General features: G+C 41.4%; 1 protein-coding gene across 1 annotated transcript in view; it reads left to right on the top strand.

The window, feature by feature from the left end:
* RPRD1B (regulation of nuclear pre-mRNA domain containing 1B) overlaps window positions 1-23,101 on the top strand; it is a 56,032-nt gene extending 32,931 nt beyond the window's left edge. The window contains exon 7 of the mRNA XM_061208106.1: window positions 20,453-23,101. Within this exon, the coding sequence (XP_061064089.1) occupies window positions 20,453-20,602 (150 nt within the window). The 3' untranslated portion in view covers window positions 20,603-23,101. The remainder of the gene's footprint in view (window positions 1-20,452) is intronic.
* The last annotated feature ends 408 nt before the right edge of the window (window positions 23,102-23,509 follow it).

Raw genomic sequence — 23,509 nt, 5'->3', positions numbered from 1 at the left:
CAGAGTAGATTGGGGAGGGAGGGGATAGTCCTCCTCCCCCAGCCCTGTACTCAAGAAACACATTCTCTGGCACAGAGGGAGGGAAAAGTGAGCTAGCCCTGTGGCTGACATGATTGTGTTTGCCTTTCAACACAGTCAGCTGACTTGTGCGGGGAAACGAAGGATGGGCGCTCTTTACCATGTTGTTACCTGCAATGACTACAGGAGCTATGATGGGTAGTAGTGGTGGAAATTTCATATTCCTAGCCAGCTTGAAAGTGGAAGATGGGAAACGGCTATAAAAAATAGTATGGCTTAGATTTAGAAATCAACACTGACCAGAAATCCTAAAGGGAGTTTCACAGGCAGTACCAGATGGTCACTTATCTGAAATGCTCATCTTTCACTGAGGAAGCATTTTCAGCACTGTGCCCTGGGACTAATAAGAGAGTGTAATTAATGATTCTGGTTGTAAGTCACCATGCCATCTGTTGAACTGCCCCTTGGCAACACATTAAGGGCTTTCTCTGATCTGTCAGACGTTGATTATCATGAGCAGCTGCTGTCGGGTGGAACGTGGCACGCTACCATAGAGGACAGAGTCTTTGAGAAGGAGATTGGGTTGGTAGCGTGAATTAACTCTTTGTACGTCTCCCTTCCTCATAGTTGCACTTTCCTCCCTATATTTCTTGGGGGATCATTCTGGTTTCTGTAGAACCAGTGGTTTGCTAGATGCCACAAGAGGTCATTAAGGCAGAGAGATGGATCAGAGATTTGAGTATGTTTTGTTGCTTTCCAGCCCAAATTTCTTTACTCATCTGGGCATTGGAATTCCATTGCTTTAAGAATCAGAACAGGTATGTCCCACCACTGGAAAGTACAGATTCTGAACTGCCAGTTCTTATTCCAAACCATGTCTCTCAGCCACATGAGCAAAACTATTCATTGTAAAAGTGGAGCTAAATTTGCTACATTTAAAAAAACAAACTACTAGATATAACATAAGATGTTGAAAGATGGTTTTAGTTCTTTCTTTATCCATGTTTGCTAAAAATATGAACGGTTTGCTCCCTAGAATCTGAGATTTTTCTCTCATATCCCATAATAGACTGGTCTTAATTCCATTATATCCTTACAGTGATGATAAAACTTGCTAAGTATGTGCCACTTGAAAGGTGCATTATTACTATGAATTCTTATAAATCTTCCAAAAGTCTCTTATTGATGAGGACAGTAAATAAAGTTACCTACCTTTTTAACATTTATTTTTTATTAATACTGCCAATCCTTGTTTTAAAACTGCCACATCATGAAGTCTGCTTTTATTTTTTAATCTTTTCATTGCTGTCGGTGTAGAATATGGAATTCTTAGAACTCTGGAAATGTAATTATTTGCTTGAGAGTCTCTTTTTTCTTCCCAAAGTTCTAATTTGTTAACACGTAAGGTTTTTTTCTTCAAGTTTATATCTTCCTTACGTAATAATCATACCTTTTTATTCTTTCACTTGAGAATTTTATGTTGTATTTCTCAGTGGCTTCTAAAGTTTGGGGTAGGGAATATAATGATTCAGAGCCTAGGATGATTCAGACCCTGGGATGTAGAAGACAGAGTTATGGCTCACAGAGAGATTGTGTTTCTGCCCTCAAGGAAATCATATTCTTGCGTAAACAGCATGGGTGAACATAAAACCAAACTGAGGGATTGTACATAATATAGATCAAGGAGACAATTGGCCATTGTGATTGTGGTTTATGGTTAAGTCCAAACTTCCTGGCAGGCACTAAAGCCTTTTCTTAAAAGGAAGTAGCAATTGAAGAAGGGAAATATACTTATAAATGGAGAACAGCCAGACTGGAGCACACAGATTTATGAAAGGAGACAAAGACAGAAGGTATGGGAGCGGGGTGCCAGAGCCCTCCTGTGGGAATTAGGCTCCATACTCTTTCAAGGGCTGCTTATTCAGCCATGAAGTCAACAAAGCCCATGCCAGGCAGGAGATAATCGGAGAGGAGCATGATGTACGCTCTCCCCTCAATGAGCTTCCACTCTAGTGTGGGAAAAACAGCGAAAAAGGAGTTAAAGGAGAATGGGAGACATGTTCTAAGTAAGGGGACTATCCTAACTCACTGTGTCTAAGTTAAAATAGACCAAGGAAAAATGAATATGTTAATTGTTTAACATTAATTTGATCCGAAGTTTATTTAAAATATAAGAGAATTATAAAATGCACAGGCAGTTTTTGAGCAACATAGTGCCTTCAGCAGGTCTTCCAAAGTTCATTAAAATATGTGCTCTTTGGCTGCTCTTACAGTGTCAGGAACATAATTGTTCCTCAGTAAATATTTGTTCTGTGAGTGAAATTCATCACCTGATGAAACCTTATTTCATAAAGAAGAGGATTTTCTAGGTTGCATTAAAAAATTAATTCTTGGTTGTAAAGAATATATCAGTAAAGAAAGGTGAGTATTTGATGGAAACTGTGGGTTTCCTCCTTTGTGTTGCTTTTCTTTTTTTTCCTTGAAGTAGAATCATGATTCATTTTGAGGTGATTTTTTTTTTACCTTTTCTTTTTTTTCTGCTTTTCCTTTTGGGTGTTATGGTAGACATTGGCCTTAAACTCCAGGCAGGGTTAGAAGGAGAGCTGCTTAATATTTGTCATGCTTTTGTCATGAACATGAGGAAACACAGAAATGGGAAAGAAGGCATGTAGAAGGAAGCACAAACAGCAGCCCCAAAGTGAGGATAAGGAATGTGGAGGATACAGAAGAAGGTGAATTCAAAAAGGAAAAGGCCAAAGGTACCAGAAAAGCCTCTAAACTTCAGTTCTTGGAGCAAAAGGAAGGTTTGTTTCTGGGTGACAGAGGTGACCATTACCCCAAGTGACTGCTAGAAGCTTACAAGCCATAGAGTAGGACAAAGTCCCCGTCTTGTCAGTTTGGAGAAAGTATGATGTGGTATGTTCCATCTGACTGATCAGGGCATGTGAAAAGCAGAAAGAGAGAAGGAAATCTATTTGTACAAGCATTGAAGAAAAAAAATCAAAAGGGGGAAGGTACCCAAAATTTTACCACCTTAACACATCAGTTGGTTTCTTTTACATCATGGTGTTTGACTAGCAGTGCTGTAGAACTGAAAGACAGTTCTGTGATACACATGCCACTTGGTACACACACAGACTATATGCCACACAGGGAAGAGCTCTGGGGAGATGTGTTCCTATCTGCAGATTTTTTTTAATTGAGGTGAAATGTATAGAACATAAAAGTAATAACCATTTTAAAGTGTATGCATTTCAGTGGCGTTTAGTACATTCATAGTATTATGCAACCACCACCTATATCAAGTTCCAAAACATTTCACATTCCGTCATACCAAAAGAAAACCCTGTACCCATTAACGAGTCATTCCCTTTGCGCCCCCTCCTCCCAGCCCCTGGCAACCGCCAGCCTGCTTTCTATCCCCATGGATTTGCCAGTGCTGGGTATTTCATATAATTGTGTCTGGCTTCTTTCACTTAGCATGTTTTTTAGGTTCATCCACGTTGTAGCATGTATCAGTACTTCATTTCTTTTTATGGCTGAATTGTCCATTGTATAGATATGAAAAAATGTCTACCCATTAATTTATTGATGGACAGTTGGATTGTTTCTGCATTTTGGCCATTATGAATAATGGTGCTGTAAACAGTTGTGTACAAGTTTTTGTGGGGACATAACGTTTTATTTCTCTTTGGTATATGTATAACTAGGAATAGAATTGCTGGGTCATAAAGTGAATTCTATGTTTAACTTTTTGAGGAACCACCAAAACTGTTTCCCATAGCAGCTGTACCATTTTACATTCCCATTAGCAGTGTATGAGGGTTCCAGTTTCTCCACATCCTCGTCAGCACTTGATAACTGTCTGTCCTTTTTAAATTCTAGCCATCCTAGTGGATGTGAAGCGATATCTTGTGGTTTTGATTTGCATTTCCCTGACGACTAACGGGGATGAGCGTCTTAGCATGTGCTTGTTGGCCATTTGTGTATCTTTTTTTTGAGCAGTGTTTATTCAAGGCCTGTGCCCATTTTTGAATTGGGTTGTTTGTTCTTGAATTGTAAGAGTTCTTTGTATGTTCTGGATATTAAACTCTTACCAGATAAATGCTTTGCAGATATTTTCTCCCATTTTATAAGTTGTCTTTTCACTTTCTTCATAATGCCCTTTGAAGTAGTAAGTTTTTAATTTTGGTGAGTTCTACTGTGTTTTTTCTTGTGTTGTTTGTGTTTTGGTGTCACATTTAAGAATCCATTGGCAAATCCCAGATCATGAAGATGTACTCCTGTGTTTTCTTCTAGGAGTTTTGTAGTTTTAGCTTTTACATTTGGGTTGTTGAGTTAATTTTGGTATATGACGTGAGGTGGGGCAGGGGGATGTGAGTGCAACTTCATTATCTGCATATAGATATCTAGTTGCCCCAGCACCATTTGTTGTCCCCCACTGAATACTTGGCACTTTTGTAAAAAAATCGGTTGGCCATAGATGTATGGGTTTATTTCTGGACTGTCTGTTCTATTCCACTGATCTGTGTGTCTGTCCTATGCAGGTATCACAACTCTTTTGATCACTGTAGCTTCATAGTAAGTTTTAAGATCAGAAAATGTGAGTTCTCAACTTTGTTGTTGTTTTTCATTATTGTTTGGCTATTTGGGGCCTGTTGCAATTCTGTGTGAATTTGAGGATCAGCTTTTCCATTTCTGCAAGAAAGGCTGTTGGAGTTTTAATAGGAATTGTATTGAATCTGGAGATTGCTTTGGGCACTATTGCCATTTTAACAATCTTAAGCATTCTAATCCATGAACATGAGATGTCGTCCCAGTTATTTAGGTATGCTTTAATTTCTGCTGCAGGATTTTAAAAGAGATGCTAGAGTATCACTTACTGATGCATTTGATATTACAAAGGCCCTGTTTAGGTGCCCTGGGTATCACGGACCACAGTAGAAGACAGTATGCGCCTCCTTTCAGTAGGCAGTGTCTTATGCACCTCTAGAAGGCATGCAAATGTATGCGTGCGCACTCAACAAAGTCACCAGGGCATGGTCAATGACAGCCAGCTTCACTCTGCAAAGTAAAGGCCTGGATGTCTAGGTAAGGTTGTTAACAGGATTACTGAGCTGGACAGAACCTTAGAGATTGTATAGTCCAGCTTCTGAATTGGTAAAGAAACTCAGACCCAGAGTTAGCCCAGACCAGGAATACAATTCAAAGCAGACATCTTGTAATTTTTATTGGGTTTGTGTTTTTGTTTGTTTATTGTGGGTTTTTAAAATTAATTTATTTATTTCATAAGGTCAGGTCACAGCAGAAAGACACTCTACACAGAAGAGTAGCCAGAGTTGATCATTTCAGCAATCCCAAGAATCTTGTTTCAGAGACATGACATCTTATGTAGAGGGATTAAAATGGTTGCATGAAAGCATTCTAAAGTGGCCCTCGAGAAAACCTTTCTGAGTTTGAGAGAGCCCATTTTGCCACAAAGGTTCTGAGTACCCTCCTGCTATAACTGTGCATGCTCTTGCTCTGAGAGGAAGGGAGAAATTGGTTCATGGAACTTGGGCCTGCTGCTCTTTCCCCAGCTTGGCTCCTCCCCCTCAGCTGTAATGAATTCAGGAGCACAGCTTTCTACTTCAGGCAACACAGCTGGGAAGGGGGAAACGGCCCGGAATCCAGCATTGTCTTGTGATTCTTCATGTATCTGTTTGTAATTTGGTTATAACAGACTTCAGAAAGTCTTTGACTGTAGCTGAGGGGCGCTAAACCAAACTGCTGGCTGTCTGTTGTTTTTGGCAGCATCCCCCACCTCCCTGCAGGGAGCACGTGGTTAGAAGTGTTCATTCCTGTAATGGGATAGGCAGTAGGTGGAGATAGAGAGCTCCTTTTCTGTCAGCTTTGGAGTAAATTCTCCCCTTTCCCCATGGTGATGAAAGCCAGTATCTCGTCATCCATTATAGTGAGGGCAGATGGGAGCAGGTGATCTAATCCTCATTTTATAATCGGAGGGGGTTTTTGTTTGTTTTTTTGTTTTTTAAAAAATTTTTGGCCACACTGTGTGGCGTGCGGAATCTTAGTTCCCTGACCAGGGATTGAACCCGAGCCCCCTGCAGTGGAAGCTCTCAGTCCTAACCACTGGACCACCAGGGAATTCCCTAATCCTCACTTTAGATAAGAAGACAAAGCTCAGCATTTATATGAGCAATTCAAGGTCACAGAGGAAGTCAGTGAGGACCAGAACCCCATTCTCCTGAAACCTGACTCCAGTGATCATCTACTGTGTTCCCCTGGGAACTGAGAGGCCCTGCCTGGTCCCCCACTAAGCAGTCTTCTACACTCACTGCCCTTCCTCAGCATGTCATTCTTTCCTCCCTAGACTAGCAGTGCTGTCAGCACCACGGGCTGTAGAATAGTTGTTGAGGCAGGTCAGTCTGCTCACATGGGTCAAGTGATCAGGGGGGTTGTACTCATGTCCTTCCCCACACAGCAGGCCTTGGCTTGCTTACTGCTTTTTCATCCCTTTGATGTGGGACCCTTTCTTTTGTTTTTTTTAAATAGGTTTCCCTCCAATAGTTGGGGACTTTTCTTGAGTGGTGTGGTTCTGTGAGTAATTTGGAGTTTGGAGGCAGTGTTTAGTCCTTGGATTCCTTCCATTCATTTTAGGTGCTGATTATAGCTCAGGCCAGATTTGCAGCTGGAACTTTTATCTATCGGTGTGTGCGCTTAGGTGTGTGTGTGTGTTCTTTCTATATTAATCTCTTGTCACTTCAGGGGGGAAAATGCCCCATATAATGTACTTCACTTACTTGGTGACCTAAGGGCATGGTTCACTGACATTTGAGACTTTACACTGAAAAAAGTGATGTGATTTCAAAGCTCTCCCAGCTGGAATTCCATACTTTTTTTTTTTTAAGATTTGTTTTGGTGTGGACCAATTTTAAAGTCTTTATTGAATTTGTTACAATATTGCTTCTGTTTTATGTTTTGGGTTTTTTTGCTGCAGGGCATGTGGGAGCTTAGCTCCCTGACCAGGGATCAAACCCATACCCCCTGCATTGGAAGGCAAAGTTTTAACCACTGGACCACCAGGGAAGTCCCTGGAATTCCATACTTTTAGCCACAGCGTTGTTTTTGTATTTATAGTTCAACTTTTGATGAATCCTCCTCCTTCCTGAAACAGCTCCACTGAGTTTTAGCTGGTGTATGTAGCACTAATTTTTCGTATTTATTTATAAAGTGCATATACATATTGAGTCAAAACAGCATCCAGGCCCCATGTCACTGCTTGTCTTTGAAAACATTCATTCTTATTCAACTAATATTCAGTTCTTTCTCTTTTCTTTTTTTCTGATTATAAAAGAAGCACATCATAGGAAACGTAGAAAAATTAAGTATAAAGAAAAAAATCGTAATCTCACGACCCAGAGATAACTACTTTTAGTTTTGGTATATTTCTTTTATTTTTTCCTCCTATTTTAAAATTAAAATAATCATAATGTCATGCTTTTTAAAACTTTACGTGATCATTTTCCCTTATTGACAAAAACTTTATAAACATTTTAAATGGCTGCTTGAATATCTGTGGTTGGCTATTCAATGATTATTTTTATTGTACTGTTTCTTTTTTCTTCCCCCCCCCCCCAACTTTGGGCTAACTTTTAGTCTGGATTATTTCCTTCCTATAAATTTCTAAAAATTGATTCTGTATGTGTGCAGATGTCTGCTTGTCTCTAAGTACCCTGCAGGTCATATGCATTTTAAGGTCTTTGCCACCAGTAGGCATTTCTGTCTTAAGGGTTCTTGATCTTTTTCAAAGCATCTTAGGCAGTCTAGAACTTTATTGAGCTTTATAGACAGACAGAAGATATATATGTATAATATGTGTATATATATCCACAGGTTAAGGATTAATCTTCGTTTTATGAAGGAATGAACATTGAATAGTTTAATTAGACAAATAGGGCTCTCTTCTAGGTTTTATCTGTTTACATTTGGAACAGCTGTGGGAAAATAGCAATTACTTCTTATTATAGTATTGACTTGAGTGAGCATAACTTTGAGAGCAGAGTTCTGATTACAGAAATTTGAGCTCTTGTGTCTAGGTGTCTATTTGACCCAATGGGTACATGTTATTTCGAGCAAAGATCTATTTTAGTCTTTATGAATGTTCCTACTCCTGTTAAGGTGGGTCTTCTACTCCCACTTCAAGTTGTGATTTTTGAAGAAAGTAAAATTGGATTGTGGCATACTCTGCAATCTTCTAAGTTATATCTCTGACTTGTTTTTCCTTATAAAATGTAGGACTTGAAATAAGGTCAGAAAGAGTCTTTTTCCATGATTAGGGCAAAAATGTGCATGCTTATAATGAGCCAACCTGAAACCTTTACAAAGTCCCTGAGGTACATACAGCATGCTTCACGTAAAGAAGTTATGGTACCAGCCAAATGTCATTATGACTCTGCCAGCCTCCTTATTTGTTCTCTTCCTTATTCAGGTTCTTCAGCATCTTTAGGAAAAAGTGTGGACCACTCTCTTGCTTCTTCCAGTCATTAGGTACTTTGAGAATTTTAAGCAGAGTAACTTTGCAAATTTCAACTCAGCAAAAATTTGCCAGCAGCCTTCTAAGCATTCTTGGGGTTTGGATAGTGTATGTATAGACACATCCCACTTTTTCTTCATGATGTCTGGTATGATGTGTTTGGTGCTTTTCTGAGTCCTTTTATTTTGCCCATAGTGTTTCTGCTCCGTGGGACATAAACTCAGTAGGAGTTATTCCCAGAAAGATACCGTTTGCCCCAGTTAGGATTTAGTGATGAGGACCTAAAGTGCCCATTCCAGGCTCTTTCTGACTTTCTCTACTGAGGCCAGTGGTCTTTGCAGCCTCTTGTCTTTGGCGTGGTTTTTCATTTATAAAATAACAGTTTTACCCTCACCTGGGGCAAACAGGTTCCAATACTTGTCTAACCTAAGTTGTTAGTGTTTGCCTTTCTTTATCCCACAGGATCTTTAGGGCCAAGTTATTTTCCTTTCTGTGGAAGAAGTCTCCAGTAGGCTGGCTGAAGGGGTCCTTCTCAGCACGTGTAGCATGCTTTGCCTCTCTAATATTTTTTTTAAATCACATTCACACAAGCACACCCCTGCACCACTACCACTATCCCTTTGTAACTTCGTGTCTCTCCTTGCTGCCTCTGCTTACCCCATTGCAGCTTAGCAGGCGTATCTCCATTACTGTCTTTAGAATCTTCCACCAGTAGTCTAATCTCAAAAGCCAAAAGATACTTTTCAGTCTCTGTCTCTCATCTCCTTTTCTCTTTTTGGCCCTCTCTATAGCATTTTATACTGTTTAATAATTTTTATGTGTTTTCCTTCTCTGGTTTCTGTATCCCACCTTCTGCTGGTTCTAGGACTTTTGTCCTTTAATCAGCTTTTCTCCATCCTTGCCCTTTATTTTATTATTATTTTTTAAATAAATTTATTTATTTATTTATTTTTGGCTGTGTTGGGTCTTCGTTTCTGTGCGAGGGCTCTCTCTAGTTGCGGCGAGTGGGGGCCACTCTTCATCGCGGTGCGCGGGCCTCTCACCGTCACGGCACTCTCTTGTTGTGGAGCACAGGCTCCAGACACGCAGGCTCAGTAGCTGTGGCTCACGGGCCTAGTTGCTCCGCGGCATGTGGGATCTTCCCAGACCAGGGCTCGAACCCGTGTCCCCTGCATTGGCAGGCAGACTCTCAGCCACCGCGCCACCAAGGAAGCCCCCATCCTTGCCCTTTAAATGTGGGTTTTCCTTTAGCTTTTTTCTTATTCCAGACCTTTTCCTTGAGTGACATAAAGTGGCTTCAGCTACCACCTTTGTGCTGATGGCTTAAATCTAAATCTTTACCTAGACCCTTCCTTGTACTTAAGACCCATTTATCTTATTTCCACAGACAGTTCTTACTTAATATGGTCAAACCACACCATCTCTTCCTTTCCAACCTTTCCTTTCCTCCTCTTACCCTCTCTTGGAGAAGAGCATTGCCGTTCATCAAAACCAGACACTGGACCTCATCCAATGTTTCTCCCCCTATTTTTCCCACCTCCCACGCCAGTCATTTCACCCTCCTCATGTCCCAGTCTCTCCCTCAGCTCCTCTGCTGCACCTCTGCCAGACAAGCTCCCGTCGCCTGTCTTCCACATTGGAGTAGTCACCAAGCCATTGTGATCTTTGTCTCCTCAAGTTTTCTTGAATTTGTCCCCCTTCTCTTCATCTCTGTCTCCACCTCCACCACCTTAGTTCAGGCTGTCACCATGTCTCACCTGGTCGCCTGCAGTAGCCTCGTTACTGGTCCATCTGTGTTTGTTCTTATGCCCTGTGATCCATTCTTTGCATGGCACCCTGTGATGTTTTCAGCATGCAGCTCTGGGCATGTCATTCTCTGCTCAGACATTTAAATGGCTTCCCATTGTTCCTAGAATATAGGCCCAAATCCTCGCATGTGGCCGTCCCCCCACCCCACCCCAGGACTTGGCCCCTGCTGACCTCATCAGCCATATCTCTTGCCGTGTTCCATTGCATTTTGTCTGTGCTGGCCTTCTTTTGTCTCTGGCTTCATATGTGCTGCTCCCTCTGCCTAGAACACTCTCTCCCTCCTTTACTTCCCACTGGTTACCCTTACCTGGTTGATCCCCATTCATCGTTTATATCCCAAGTCAAACAGTATTTCCCGGAAACCCCATCTCCACCCCATAAAGCCAGGTCTCTCCCCGCTGCCACCCCCCATATATACTGTCGTAGCTCCCTATCCTTTTCCTTTAGAGCACCACATAGTTTGTCATTCTGTTTAGGGATTATTTGGTGATTCTCTGACCAGATCATAAAATCCTGGCTGTATTGTCATTCTTTCATCCCCAACCCTATCCTGATGCTTGGCTCAGCGTCTCACCTCAGGTGGCACATATGGTTGCAGTTCGGTTCATCTCCAGGTGCGGTCAGAGGATGTCTTCAATGGGGACTCCTTCTGGTTGAGGACATTCCTACGAGGTCTAGGCTTTACTCCTGAGACACATTCTTTTTCTCGCTCAGCTTTTAGATTGATAGGGTTGGACTATGGTGCCACCTAATTAAAAATTCTGTGACTTTTTTCCCCTCATCTTGGAGGTCATGGGCCTTTTCATTTTCTCAAGCCAGCTTCTAGTAAATGTGCTAAATTTTCAGGTCATACTCAAATGGTTTGTGGGAGGAAGGATTTTGTATCCCATTAATAATTCTCTTTTTCTTCAATTCTGTACATCTTTAACATATAAATCAGGAAGATTAAATATTACTTATAAAATAATAAACATGGGAGGGGTGATTGTTCTTTTCCCCTCTCAGATCTGTTCATTGACATTGAACAGTTTTAACAAGTGCTTGGTCTCATTTAGAACTCACCATCACCCCAGGATATAGGCATTATTTCCATTCCCATCTTAGGAGGATGCTAAGCCCAGCAAGGTAAAGTCACATGTCATACCACAGACGAGGTAGAGTAGGATCTGAACCTTGGATTTTATGACTCTGAGTTTTTTCTGTTCGACCACAGAGACCTCCCTCCAGTGGGAGTGTGATATACCCTCAGTCTTTTGGAGGAGCTAGGAAATGCATTTTCTTCCTTTTTTTGCTAATGGGAAGGAACTGATGTTTTTTTTATTGCTTATAGAGAGAGCTGTATCCAAATACTGTGCAGTAACCTACAGGCTAGCCTGCTTCAGGCAGACCGTATAGCACTTAAAATTATAATAAACATTGCTTAAAATTATTTTGTGTGAAAAATGTCCTTTTTCTTTCTACCCTTTGCTTCTCATTTGCCTTCTAGGAATGCTTGACTCCACCAGTATTAGCCTTAAAAGGAGAAACAGGTGAAAAGTTGGCACCTTTGATGCTTGCACAGCATCAATAACCTGGTTCTTTATTAAAATAGTCATTAAGGAAGTCAGTTTGTGGGGGCTTTATTTGCATAAAACTTGCATATTTGAAGGTTAACTTTTTAAAAAAGAACTAATTATAAATAATTCTTCCTATACATTAGTATTTTGGTTTTATCTGGTTTTGTATGAGGGATCCATTTCATAAATGGTGTAAGCATTTTTGAAGGACCCAGGTCATTTTTAAATAAGTCTCTTTTTAAAGCACTTTTATAGACATCCGTTAAATTGTAAATATTAGCTTTATGATTACGTTAAGGTTTGAAAATTTGCCCAGTCCTAAAATTGATTTTATTTTTGTTAGTTTCATTTTTATTAGTTTAGTTATGTATATACAATGACTTTTCATTCTTCTTCCCTTGCTTTTGCAATTCCCTATCAGAAGGGGGTTTTTGTGGTGATAGTAGAAGCTCCCTTAAACCTTTTGTGTAGAGGGTCCTCTGGGGAGAAGGAAATACCCTGAAAACACTTTGTGGTATGATTTCAAGTTTAAGAAGCCTGTTCCCACTTGATTCCTCCAATGGATGGTTGGATCGCTCTGGGATGGCTCTGAGAATACTCCTAATTGTAGTTATTTTGTCATTTTCCCTTCTGGGAAGTACCTTGTGTGTTCTGTTGGAAGGGGGTGGGGGTGAGGGATTTCCTCCTCTGCCCCTCTGAGCTTTTGTGGCTGGACTAAGAATAAAACTGACAGAAGGCAGATTAAGAGGAGAAAAAGAAACAAATTTTAATCATGTGCATGGAAATCTCATAAAAATGGGACCTAAGAAGTAGCCAGAGAAGGCAGCTTTTATACTTTTTAGACAAACAATAAATTTGTGAGGAATTGACAGCACAAAGAAACTTAGGCTTTGGGTGCTTAATTAGAAAAGAATCTAAACAGAGTTTAAGCTTGGGGTAGTAAATTAAAGAAGTAAAGTAACAAGGTTTCTTTATACAGGCTTCTGGGCTCTGAATTCCTTGTCTCTGACAGTAAGTGTGTCCTTCTACCTCCAGATGCAGAGAGTGAACCTTTCATGTGAGAGATTTATTTCCTGCTTTTCAGGGAGACAGAGGAGGGTCAGAGTCTTTTTTTTTCCTTATATCAGCGGCTTCTTAAGCAGCTTCAATTCAAAATAATCAATATGCCATGGTGGCATATTTTGGGGCAGCCCACTCTGAGCCCCAACAATACCTTTATTACTGATTTTAGTAATGGAGCCGCGAGGCCCTGAATACTGGGATCGGAGCCACGACTTCCTCTTTTCCCTGTATCTTGCATCTTACTCAGCAGCTCCAGCCCTGCTGTGACACCCCAGAATGTATCATTTTGAGATGTCTCCGCTGCCACTAAGTCATATGGAGCATGGAGCTGGGTGAGAGAGAGGTGCAAGTCAGTGATGGGTTTTCAGCGTTCCCGTGTAGATCCTTGAAGAAAAATTAAAAACAGCATTCTTATTTTCAGTCCAAAGATCTATAGGTTGTATTTTCCCTTAAAAAAAAAATGAATGAAATAAAGAGAAATTAATTAACTAGTTGGGGTTTAAGTAGAAGCTGTGACTTCTACGTGTAGATCCTGTGAGCCTTAGTGGCAAGAGGTGAGCCTCCTGGCAGGACGAGGGGGCTGAGTGGGCACGTTAAGTAATCTTAGGGCGAGGATCAGCTTCCCCTTTCTGCCGGGCTCTCTTTACCCTTCATACGATGAAGCCGTTCTTTGATTTGAAGGCGTCCTCTGAACAGGGCCCTTCATAAACTTCTTCATGCATAATAACCCTTTGTGATTCTTAATTGGGAGTAGCCAAGCAGTGGGTGATTTTTATATACCGTATGTCCTATAGCACAACAGAGCAAGATAAAGGAACACATGAGTCTTGTTACTGGAAATCTTATCAAATCAAGCCCCTGCCTGTGGTGTTATTTCTAACATAATATTTCTTATGTAAATACTTCTTAGCAAGAAAAAAGTAGGTTTGACAGTGTTTACATTTTGATCGGTATTTCTTACATGAGTTGCTAGAGGAGATGCTTCTAATTTTGTTGTTTTGAAAATGAAATTCCTGTCGAAAGGTCACTGTGATGTTGGACCCTGTCATTTCTAACCATCTTATCCGCAAGCTCATCTGCAGCGTGTCAGATTTGGCTTAACCGCTCTAACCAAAAAAGGCAAAGAATGTGTCAGCCTTGCTTCCTTCAGCTAGTTGTCTTGGTACTCCATGCTGGACTGTGTTCCCACAGAGTCAGCTGGATCCATAGGAAGCAGGGGGACGTTGGACACATTTTCTCCCTCTGGTTTGAAGAGTCTGTGAGGCAAGATTCCAGCGCGTTGTCAGGACCATAAATCCTCGGCATTATCTTAGAACTACGCATTGGGCCTTTACCTTCTATGTTTTAAACATTTCTTGGCAGTCAGATAAACCCAGGCAATTCCTCACAGGTGCCTGCTTTCCCCTCCATCTCCTCTCCTCAAGGATCCTGAAACAGGGCAGCCGTAGCAGCAAATCTGGTGGAACTCCTGCCTGTTTCATGGCTCCCCATGGCCTCTCTAGGGTGGCGTGGGGTTTGCTGCAGTAGGTGCCTGTAGCAGAATGGAGGATTCAGCTCAACCCATCACCTCTGCCACCACCCCAGTATAAATTATGCATGAGCAGGGAAGGAAAAGCAACAGCTGCCTGGGTTTGCCTTGTCTTTTCTTGCTTAAGGTAGGTAGTGGAGGAAGAGGCAAGTGTCTGAAGACAAGAGTACGAAAAAGAGCCGTGTGAAGTGTGGGTGAGGTGAGTTAGCTGGTACGGAGAGAAGACTGATGAGCAGGAGCGGTGCAGCGGCGTCATCTGCTGGTGTAAATGGTACAGGGCTTGATCTCTCGAATTCCTGTACCAGGCAAGGGGGCATGAGCCTTAGATTAAAGGCTAAGTCCTCTGTTACAAGTGTAAGGCATTTTAAACAAGGAGCATGTGACCACCTTGCCACATCATTTGTCTGAATGGTACTTGGTGATTGTGGGATGCAGCACACTTAAATGAGTCAAAAGAACTTGAATGGGTCTCATCACTTTGAAGTTGGTTTTCATGGTATCATGAAAGGAAGCCTGGATTTCTGCTGAGCACAGGAGTTGCTGAGGGCATGGTTTGGGACCTTGTAGCAGCAGAGCTTGTGGACCACAGTTGTCAGAAGGCAGGCTAGTAGGTTGAGATAAAAGATTCTTGGATTCTCCTGAGGTCTGTTTGCTTTGCCCGTCCAGAACCTAAGAGAATAACTGGAAAGGCAGCTATCAAGGGAGTGCCGTGACCCGACCGGCAGATTCTTCACAGGGACCACCGGGGAAGTCCCTGTTTTAACAGTTTTAAAAGCAGTCTTTACCTGTATTTAGATATTTAGAGTATATATCTAGTCACTCTCGCTGATACATTTTAACCTCTTGTCCCATTGGTCATTTTTTTTTAAGGCTATTTTTTAGAACAGTTTTAGGTTCACAGCAAAATTAAGAGGAAGGTACAAAGATTTCCCATATACTCCCTATTCTCAGATATGTATAGTCTCCCAACTATCAACATTCTCCAGGTGTGGTACATTTGTTACTGTTGATGAACCTACACTGACACACTATAATCACCTAAAGTCAGTAGTTTACATTAGGGTTCACATTGGTGGTGTACATTCTGTGGGTTTGGACAAATGTATAATTTATCATTACAGTATTTTCACTAACCTAAAAATCATCTCTGCTCTACCTGTTCATCCCTCCCTACTTCCCTCCAACCTTTGTCTCCATGATTTTGCCTTTTCCAGAATGTCATATAGTTGGATTCATACAGTAGTTAGCCTTTTCAGATTGGCTTCTTTCACTAAATGATATGCATTTAAGGTTTCTCCATGTCTTTTCATGGCTTGATAGCTCATTTCTTTTTAGTGCTGAATAATATGCTGTTGTTTGGATGTACCAGAGTTTATTTATCCATTCACCTACTTAAGGACATCTTGGTTGATTCCAACTTTTGGAAGTTAGGAATAAGGCTGTTTGAACGTTCGCGTGTAGGTATTTGTGTGGGCATAGATATTCATCTCCTTTGGGTAAATACCAACAAGCATGATTGCTGGATCATATGGTAAGAGTATGTTTAGTTTTGTAAGAAGCCACCAAATTGTCTTCCAAAGTGGCTGTACCATTTTGCATTCCCACCAGCAATGTATTTGAGAGTTCCTCTTGCTCCACATCCTAACCAACATGTGGTGTTGTCGGTGTTCTGTGCTTTGGCTATTCTAATAGGTGTGGGGTGGTATCTCAACAGTGTTTTAATTTGCATGTCCCTGATGACATGTGATGTCTTTCACAAACATTTTCTCCCAGTCTCTGGCTTGTCTTTTCATTCTCTTGACAGTCTTTTGCAGAGTTGAAATTTTTCATTTTAATGAAGTCCAGCTTGTCAGTTCTTTCATGGATCATGCCATTGGTGTCCTATGTAAAAAGTCATCACCAAACCAGAGACCATTTAGATTTTCTTCTGTGTTATCTTCTAGGAGTTTTATAGTTTTGTGTTTTACCTTTAGGTCTCTGATTCATTTTGAGTTAATTTTTGTAAAGGATGTAAGATTTGTGTCTAGATCTGGTTTTTGCATGTGGATGTCCAGTTGTTGAAAATACTATCTTTTCTCCACTGTATTGCCTTTGCTCCTTTGTCAAAGATCAGTTGATTATATGGGTCTATTTCTGGGCTCTCTAGTCTGTTGCATTGATCTATTTGTTTATTCTTTTGCCAGTATTGCATTGTCTGGATTACCACAGCTTAAAGTAAGTCTTTTTTTTTTTTTTAAGTGATCAGTTGTTTTTTTTGTTCGTTTTTTTAATTAATTTATTAATTAATTTATTTATTTATTTATGGCTGTGTTGGGTCTTCGTTTCTATACGAGGGCTTTCTCTAGTTGCGGCGAGCGGGGGCCACTCTTCATCGCGTTGCGCGGGCCTCTCACTGTCGCGGCCTCTCTTGTTGCGGAGCACAGGCTCCAGACGCGCAGGCTCAGTTGTTGTGGCTCACGGGCCTAGTTGCTCCACGGCATGTGGGATCTTCCCAGACCAGGGCTCGAACCCGTGTCCCCTGCATCGACAGGCAGATTCTCAACCACTGCGCCACCAGGGAAGCCCTAAAGTAAGTCTTAGAGTCAGGTAGTTTCTAACTTTGTTCTTCTTTTTTAACATTGTGTTGGCTATTCAGAATCTTTTGCCTCGCCATATAAACTTTAGAATTAGTTTGTCTGTATCTACAAAATAACTTGCTGTGGTTTTGTTGGGATTGCCTTGGATCTGTAGATCAAGTTGGGAAGAACAGACATCCTAATAGTATTGAATATTCCTATCCATGAACATGGAATATCTCTCCATTTATTTACTTCTGTGTTCAGTCATCAGAATTTTGTAATTTTCCTCCTATAGATCTTACACATATTTTGTTAGATTTATACTTACGTATTTCATTGTTTTGGGGCTAATATAAAGGTATTGGGTTTTAATTTCAAATTCCACTAGTTCATCACTGGTATATATAGGAAAGCAATTGACTTTTATATATTAACCTTGTATCTTGCAACTCTATGTTTTTTAATCCTTTTCAGTGAATCCCACTTTCATCCTTTCTCTAGTGATGCCCTCCTCCTAGGCTCACGCAACTGCTCTTAAAATAGAAATTCCTATAGGAAGAGAACGAGAAGAAATGCCCATGGCACAAGGAGGTATGGGCATGATCCATCCACTTTCAGAGTGGCCTGAAGAGAGGACTTTAATATGGAACATATTTCCTTTTATTAAAATGAAGTTTCTGTGGTGATATCTAGAATATAATAGCAGCCTAAGCATGATGAGATACCTCTGCACTCTCCTAAACAGAAATAAATGGGATTTTTTTTTTTTTAAGATTGCCTTTGAAGAGAGTTATTTGAACTTAAGGTAGTGTGGGGGTGTTATCAGATCAATCACCTTTCCTTTTTTAAAAACTATTTATTTATTTATTATTTATTTATTTAGGCTGCACCAGGTCTTAGTTGCAGTATGTGGACTTCTTAGTTGCGGCATGCATGCGGGATCTAGTTCCCCGACCAGGGATCAAACCCAGGCCCCCTGCATTGGGAGCGCAAGAGTCTTCCCACTGGACTGCCAAGGAAGTCCCAGCCACCTTTCCTTTTGACTTCAGGTGGACTTGCTAAATTAGTCTAAGGATTACCCAAGAGTGAGGACCCTTGGATTCTGATCTCAGGGCAGCTCACTAGAGACTCCGTGATTTTCAAACAGTTCTTGAGGAATTCCTTCAACTGAAGTGCTCTGTAGCTACCAAGACTGGATGGCTCTGAGTTGAGGTGGCTTTCATTTGTCAGCTTTGGTCAGAGGATTTGGGCAGGGAGCAAGGGGTAACTATTCAGTAACTATTTTACCTTTTTTGTACCTAGAATTCAGGAGAAGTTAAATAAATGAATCCATATCCAGTAATAGAGAATTGGTCTTCTCTATTAATTTCTTGTGAAGTCTGTGAAACCAAAGAAGAAAACTATTTGTGGAGGGAAGGACAGAGAACCTTCACATTTTAGGTCCTCAAATTTGAAAGTAGTTTTCAGTTTCAAGAATGAAAGGTGATTACTTTATGTGGTGTGCTTGTGCGTGATATTATCTTTTATATATTGTTAATTCATTGGGCAGCTGTGTAGACACCTACTGTTTACAGGGCACTGCTGGGCATGGTGGATGCTGGGTGAAGCATATAGGTCTGGTCCTAGCCTCTCGATGCTTACTAGTTTGATGGAGGAGTCACTATCAATAATTAACGTAAGTCATTTTTTTAGTTGTGTTAAGTCTACGAAGGTAAAAAATGGGGTGCAGGAGAGCTTACTTTCTTAACCTGTCCCTTGTCTGTTCGTTTGATGGCTTGTGTGAGCAGCTCTCATTTCAGGTGGAAGGCTGACCGCCACCAGTCATGTAGGGGTGGAGCCTCCCTGCCCATTTCCCCATTCCCCTCTTCCACTCCTTGCTTGGAATTTGTCTTTACAACTCAAAGTAAGTGTTCTTCATTTAACCTTTTTCCTGTCTTATCACTCTTCCTAGGAGTGCTTAAGCTTATGCCCTCAAACCCTTTGCCTCTCCAAGTGTGCATAGGTGTCTGGCATGAAGGAATCTGGAACTTGAAGAAAAACCTTACGGGTGGTCCAGTTCCTTCAGTTTTCAGATAAAGAAGGATGAAGGAAAGGAGGGAACACGTCCACAGTCACACAGAAACTAAAAGAGCCAGAACTAAACCCAGGGCTTTGCGTCTCAGCCCAGTGCTTTCTGTTACCTTCCTGCAGGAGACGCTTTAGTCACCAAGGGCCCAGCCTCAGGAACCTCCTTGTCTTTGCAGAAACACCAAGGAGGGTGACACAGTTAGAGGGAAAAAGTCAAGCCCCAAAGGGGTTGTAAACCACAGATCTCCCATGGCCCAGAGTTGTTACTCCATACAGATTTACCAAGAAGACCTTTTAGCTGGGAGCTGAGGAAAGAAAATAGTATATTCAGTTCCTGTCATCAGGGGAGTCATATTTTAGGGAAACATAGAGGTCTTGTATGTATGGAGAGAGTACCTAAGAGCAGTCTGTTAGGGGCGCAGTGCACAGGAAGGCCAGTGGAGATGGGGACCAATGTCTTGGATAAGGAGGAAAGATTTTTCTAGAGCAGTGGGACTCAGCAAGTAGGCGAAGGAGTGGAGTCAGGACTTTGCCAGGACCAGGAGAAGAAAGAGATCCCTTCAGGCTTGAGGGGAATCCTGAGCAAACGGCCTGTGCAAGCTCTGGCATGTGCATGGGGGGTTGGGAAGTTATAAGAAGTAACATTTGGGCAGGAGCTAATTTTAGAAGATCTTGCTGCTGGGAGCAGTCATGGAGATAGTGCCGTGCCATGCTTCCCTTTCTCAGAGGAGTGACTTGAAAGCTGGGCTTCTGGAAGATAAGTCTATTCAGGGGAGTCTACTAGAAGGCGTCAGCTGGGCCTTGCTGCAGTTCTCAGGTGTGGAACAAGGAAGTCCTGGACACAGGCGGTGGCGGTGGGAATTTTGTGCTTCTGTAGTCCTTTCTAAGAAGATAATAACTCTGGGTTAATCTAAGTTTAACACACAAAATATAGCTTTATAGTGGTTTTCCTAGCCGTGTCTAGGTGGAGTTTTCAAAATGATTGTAAAGCTTAGGCTTTATTTTATTTTATAAAGTATTCTGAAATAGATAAGAACCAAAGACACTGCAAATATAAAACATCACTTTTTACTTCCAAATCTCAAGTGCTTAGTTGAATACCATTTCATTCACTGTTGCCAGTATTGAACTCTTGAGCTTTCCTTTTTTTTTTTAAAGTTTTGCCTTTTGAGAGTTTGAATGAATGTTTAGCTGAATGGGGGAGGGGCTGTCTGGTGAGGAGCACACAGAGCAAGAAGGTGAGAGTATCTGTATCTGCTCTTTAAACCTGGCCATCAGCACACACAGACTTAACTGCACTGTGTTCTCTTTGTCTCCTTAGGAATATAAACAGAAGCTTGCTCGGGTAACCCAGGTCCGCAAGGAACTCAAGTCCCATATTCAGAGCTTGCCAGACCTCTCGTTGCTGCCCAACGTCACAGGGGGCTTGGCCCCCCTGCCCTCTGCTGGTGACCTGTTTTCAACTGACTAAGGCAGGTGTCATGCCCCAGACTCCATCTGTACCAGCAGAAAGAAGAGGGCAAGTCATGGTTGGAAATAACCTAGTAGCCCCTGGTTCTATCCCTCTTTCTGCTCGGCCCCCCCAGCCTCAAGAAAGAACCGCAGGGTCTGATTCTCCTCTCCAGCCTCTCCTGTTGAGCACAATTGAGGACAGTGGCGAATGGAATCCAGTTTAGATTTATATTTGGAAAGAATACAAACTCACTTCATGTTTCCATGCCCCTGTTGGTTTTCCATTCTTAGCTCTCTCTTTACACCCAAGAAGTTATGAAAATCATGTGTAGAAGAATCTTGTCTCTCACGACAGCATTGTGTCATGAAAGCAGCTTCTCTTTTCTGAGTTGGGCTTGTTCAAGTCCACTTGAACTTCCACTGAGGGACTCAATTCTGGAGTCGTTGGCTTTCCTGGCTGCCATCCACCCCAGAGATTGGAGGCACAACTGTTGAGCAGCTTTGCCACAAAGAGTTTGCCAAATCTCGGATCCTCCCTTACTGTGACTTAAAGCAATGAGTAGTCAAAGGTTGGGTGCATTTGTGAGCAGACTAGAGGATCTAGCAATAAGATTCAAAGCTGATCTGGGACATCAAGTCAGTTCAGAGAACGACTAACAGGGATCACAAGCATGAATTAAAAATAAGTTATTTGCTTTAGGTTCCTATCCAACAACCTTCCCAGGCTGCACTTATCAAGGGTGCCACCCACGGTCAGAGAGCACGTTCCTAGAAACATGATCTTTGCCCCAGTTGGTTGTGAAGGCGGTTGTTAGAAATGGCACTGTGGGCCCCCAAGGCTAAAGGCATTCTGGGAGTCCGGGCTCTGCGTGGGTTTTGCTTTGACCCTTTCTTTTGGGGAGTTGGGCACACACTAACATTTAATTCACTGCGTGGGCACATGTCCACAGCATGGTGACTAAACTTGAAAATCTCCCCTGCAAATATGACACTCTGTGCACACTTGTCTGTCCTTCAGTTCACACCACTGCACGTGTCCTTGTGCTGCTAGGAGGAGGAGTACTTTGTGTCAGATGTTACTGAATAGCTCATCTCGGGAAGGGGGAAAGTGAGGGATATTAATTGGGGGTCTTAATTCCATTATCATGCCAGCTGACATTATGACTATATAATGTAGTTAGAGAGGATTATTACCTTGCTTTTAGTAAAGGTTAGGCCTGCTGACTGTAAGTCATTCTAATTTGGCAGGCTTATTTTTGACATTGGAAAGGGCAGAAAACAATTTGCCCCAATAGTGTAATAGGAATTATAGCCCAGAGGCTGAAATCCAAAAGCTATAAAAAGGAATTCAGTGGAGGGGGCTTCAGAATCTCCATTATTTTGAGTTGCTCTTTTCAGGATTACCAAAAAGCCAATTACATGTAATTTTACATGTTCAGCGTGTTAGAACATAACGTCTGTTTTTAAAAGTGTAACAGGCTTCCCTTCAAGAAGCTCTCCTGCCTGCCATGAAGTGAAAATGATAAAAAGTCATAGCAGGTACGCAGTTTAACTCTGTGTAGAACCTAGTAGCATTTAAGCTATTTTTCAGATTGAATACGGTCTGTGTGTTGTTTGCATATTGACACTGCCTGTTGTCCTGTCATTATTAAATTAATGAGTCTCTATATAAAGTTTTTCTCCCAGAGGCCACAGGGCAGTAAATGACTTTTACTAAAATTGCAAAATAAATTCCAGTCTTTGCTGTTTCTACATATAAGCCCCCTCCCCGCGTGGTGTGCTGCTTCAGCCCCGCAGAGGAGCTTGCTTCTGAACAGACCCATCTTGCACAGACTCTGTGCTTTCTTTCACCAGGGAAGCAAAGTCTTACCAGCCACAAACCAGCCAAAAAGGTGTAGTGGATATCTGCTCTCATCAGCTAGGTGAAAATGTTACAACATAATGGATTTTGCCCACTGCTCTGTTTTATCTGATTGAGTCTTTGACTAGAAATTGGTGCATAATCATTACAGCAAGAGCAAGAAATGAAACTGTAACAATTATGTAAATGAATGTGTTGGCCTCTTAACACCTGTTACTAGTGGACTTCCTGTAAGGAAGGAAGTTCTGTTTTTTTGTTTTTCAACAAAATGTGCTTTTGTTTTTTAACTCTTAATTCTCCCACATCCTCCCCAGGAGTGCTTTTTACTTCATTTGTTTAATTTAAATGAACCTTTCTCCTTGTATGTGTGAGGTGATCTGGCAGGGCGGGGTGGGTGGGTTTTGTTCTGTGTTCTCCTATACTTAGGGCATCCGTTGGCCTCCAGGACCTTTCCTTTAGGTCTTCTTCCTCAGAAAGTCTTCAATCTTCCTTTGTTTTTTGTTCTGTTTTTTTTTCTTAAAGAGTATTTTTAAAGCTTAAATTTGTATATTAATTTAGGACTTTATTTAGAAGTATAGGCTGCCATTGGCGGTAGCAGTATATTCTGAAATGTCTCATAGATATATATTTTTGAATAAAGATGGTGTTGTTGAATGACATTGTGTAATGTTTCTTTTCCCTCCCCTGTTAGGGAACACCCAAAGCTTTGTTTGTAATCAGTGGGTAATTAGTAATCATCAATAGAGATTGTGCTGTCTGTGCAGAGTCTTGTCTCTTAGGAGTTTTTGTGACTGTTTAGTAGCCCATAAATACTCAGCACTTAGATAGTATTTTTTGGTTCTTTCCAGGGGGTTAATTAGCTTTAATTAGCCAATTCACACAGTACACAGGAGAGGTACCTTCATAGTTTTATCTTCATTGTACAGAAGTGGGATTGATGGAGAGAGGTTAAATGACTCTTTCCCTAGTACCACACGGTCTCCGACAGATTAAAACTTGTAAGTTCTTTGATTTCAGCACTTCTGTTCGTACCACTAGGCCTCCTAAGAGAGATTTGATTTTGGC

Source organism: Eubalaena glacialis, chromosome 13, assembly GCF_028564815.1.
Source record: "Eubalaena glacialis isolate mEubGla1 chromosome 13, mEubGla1.1.hap2.+ XY, whole genome shotgun sequence".
NCBI lineage: Eukaryota > Metazoa > Chordata > Mammalia > Artiodactyla > Balaenidae > Eubalaena > Eubalaena glacialis.
This window is presented reverse-complemented; position numbering and strand designations above follow the sequence as displayed.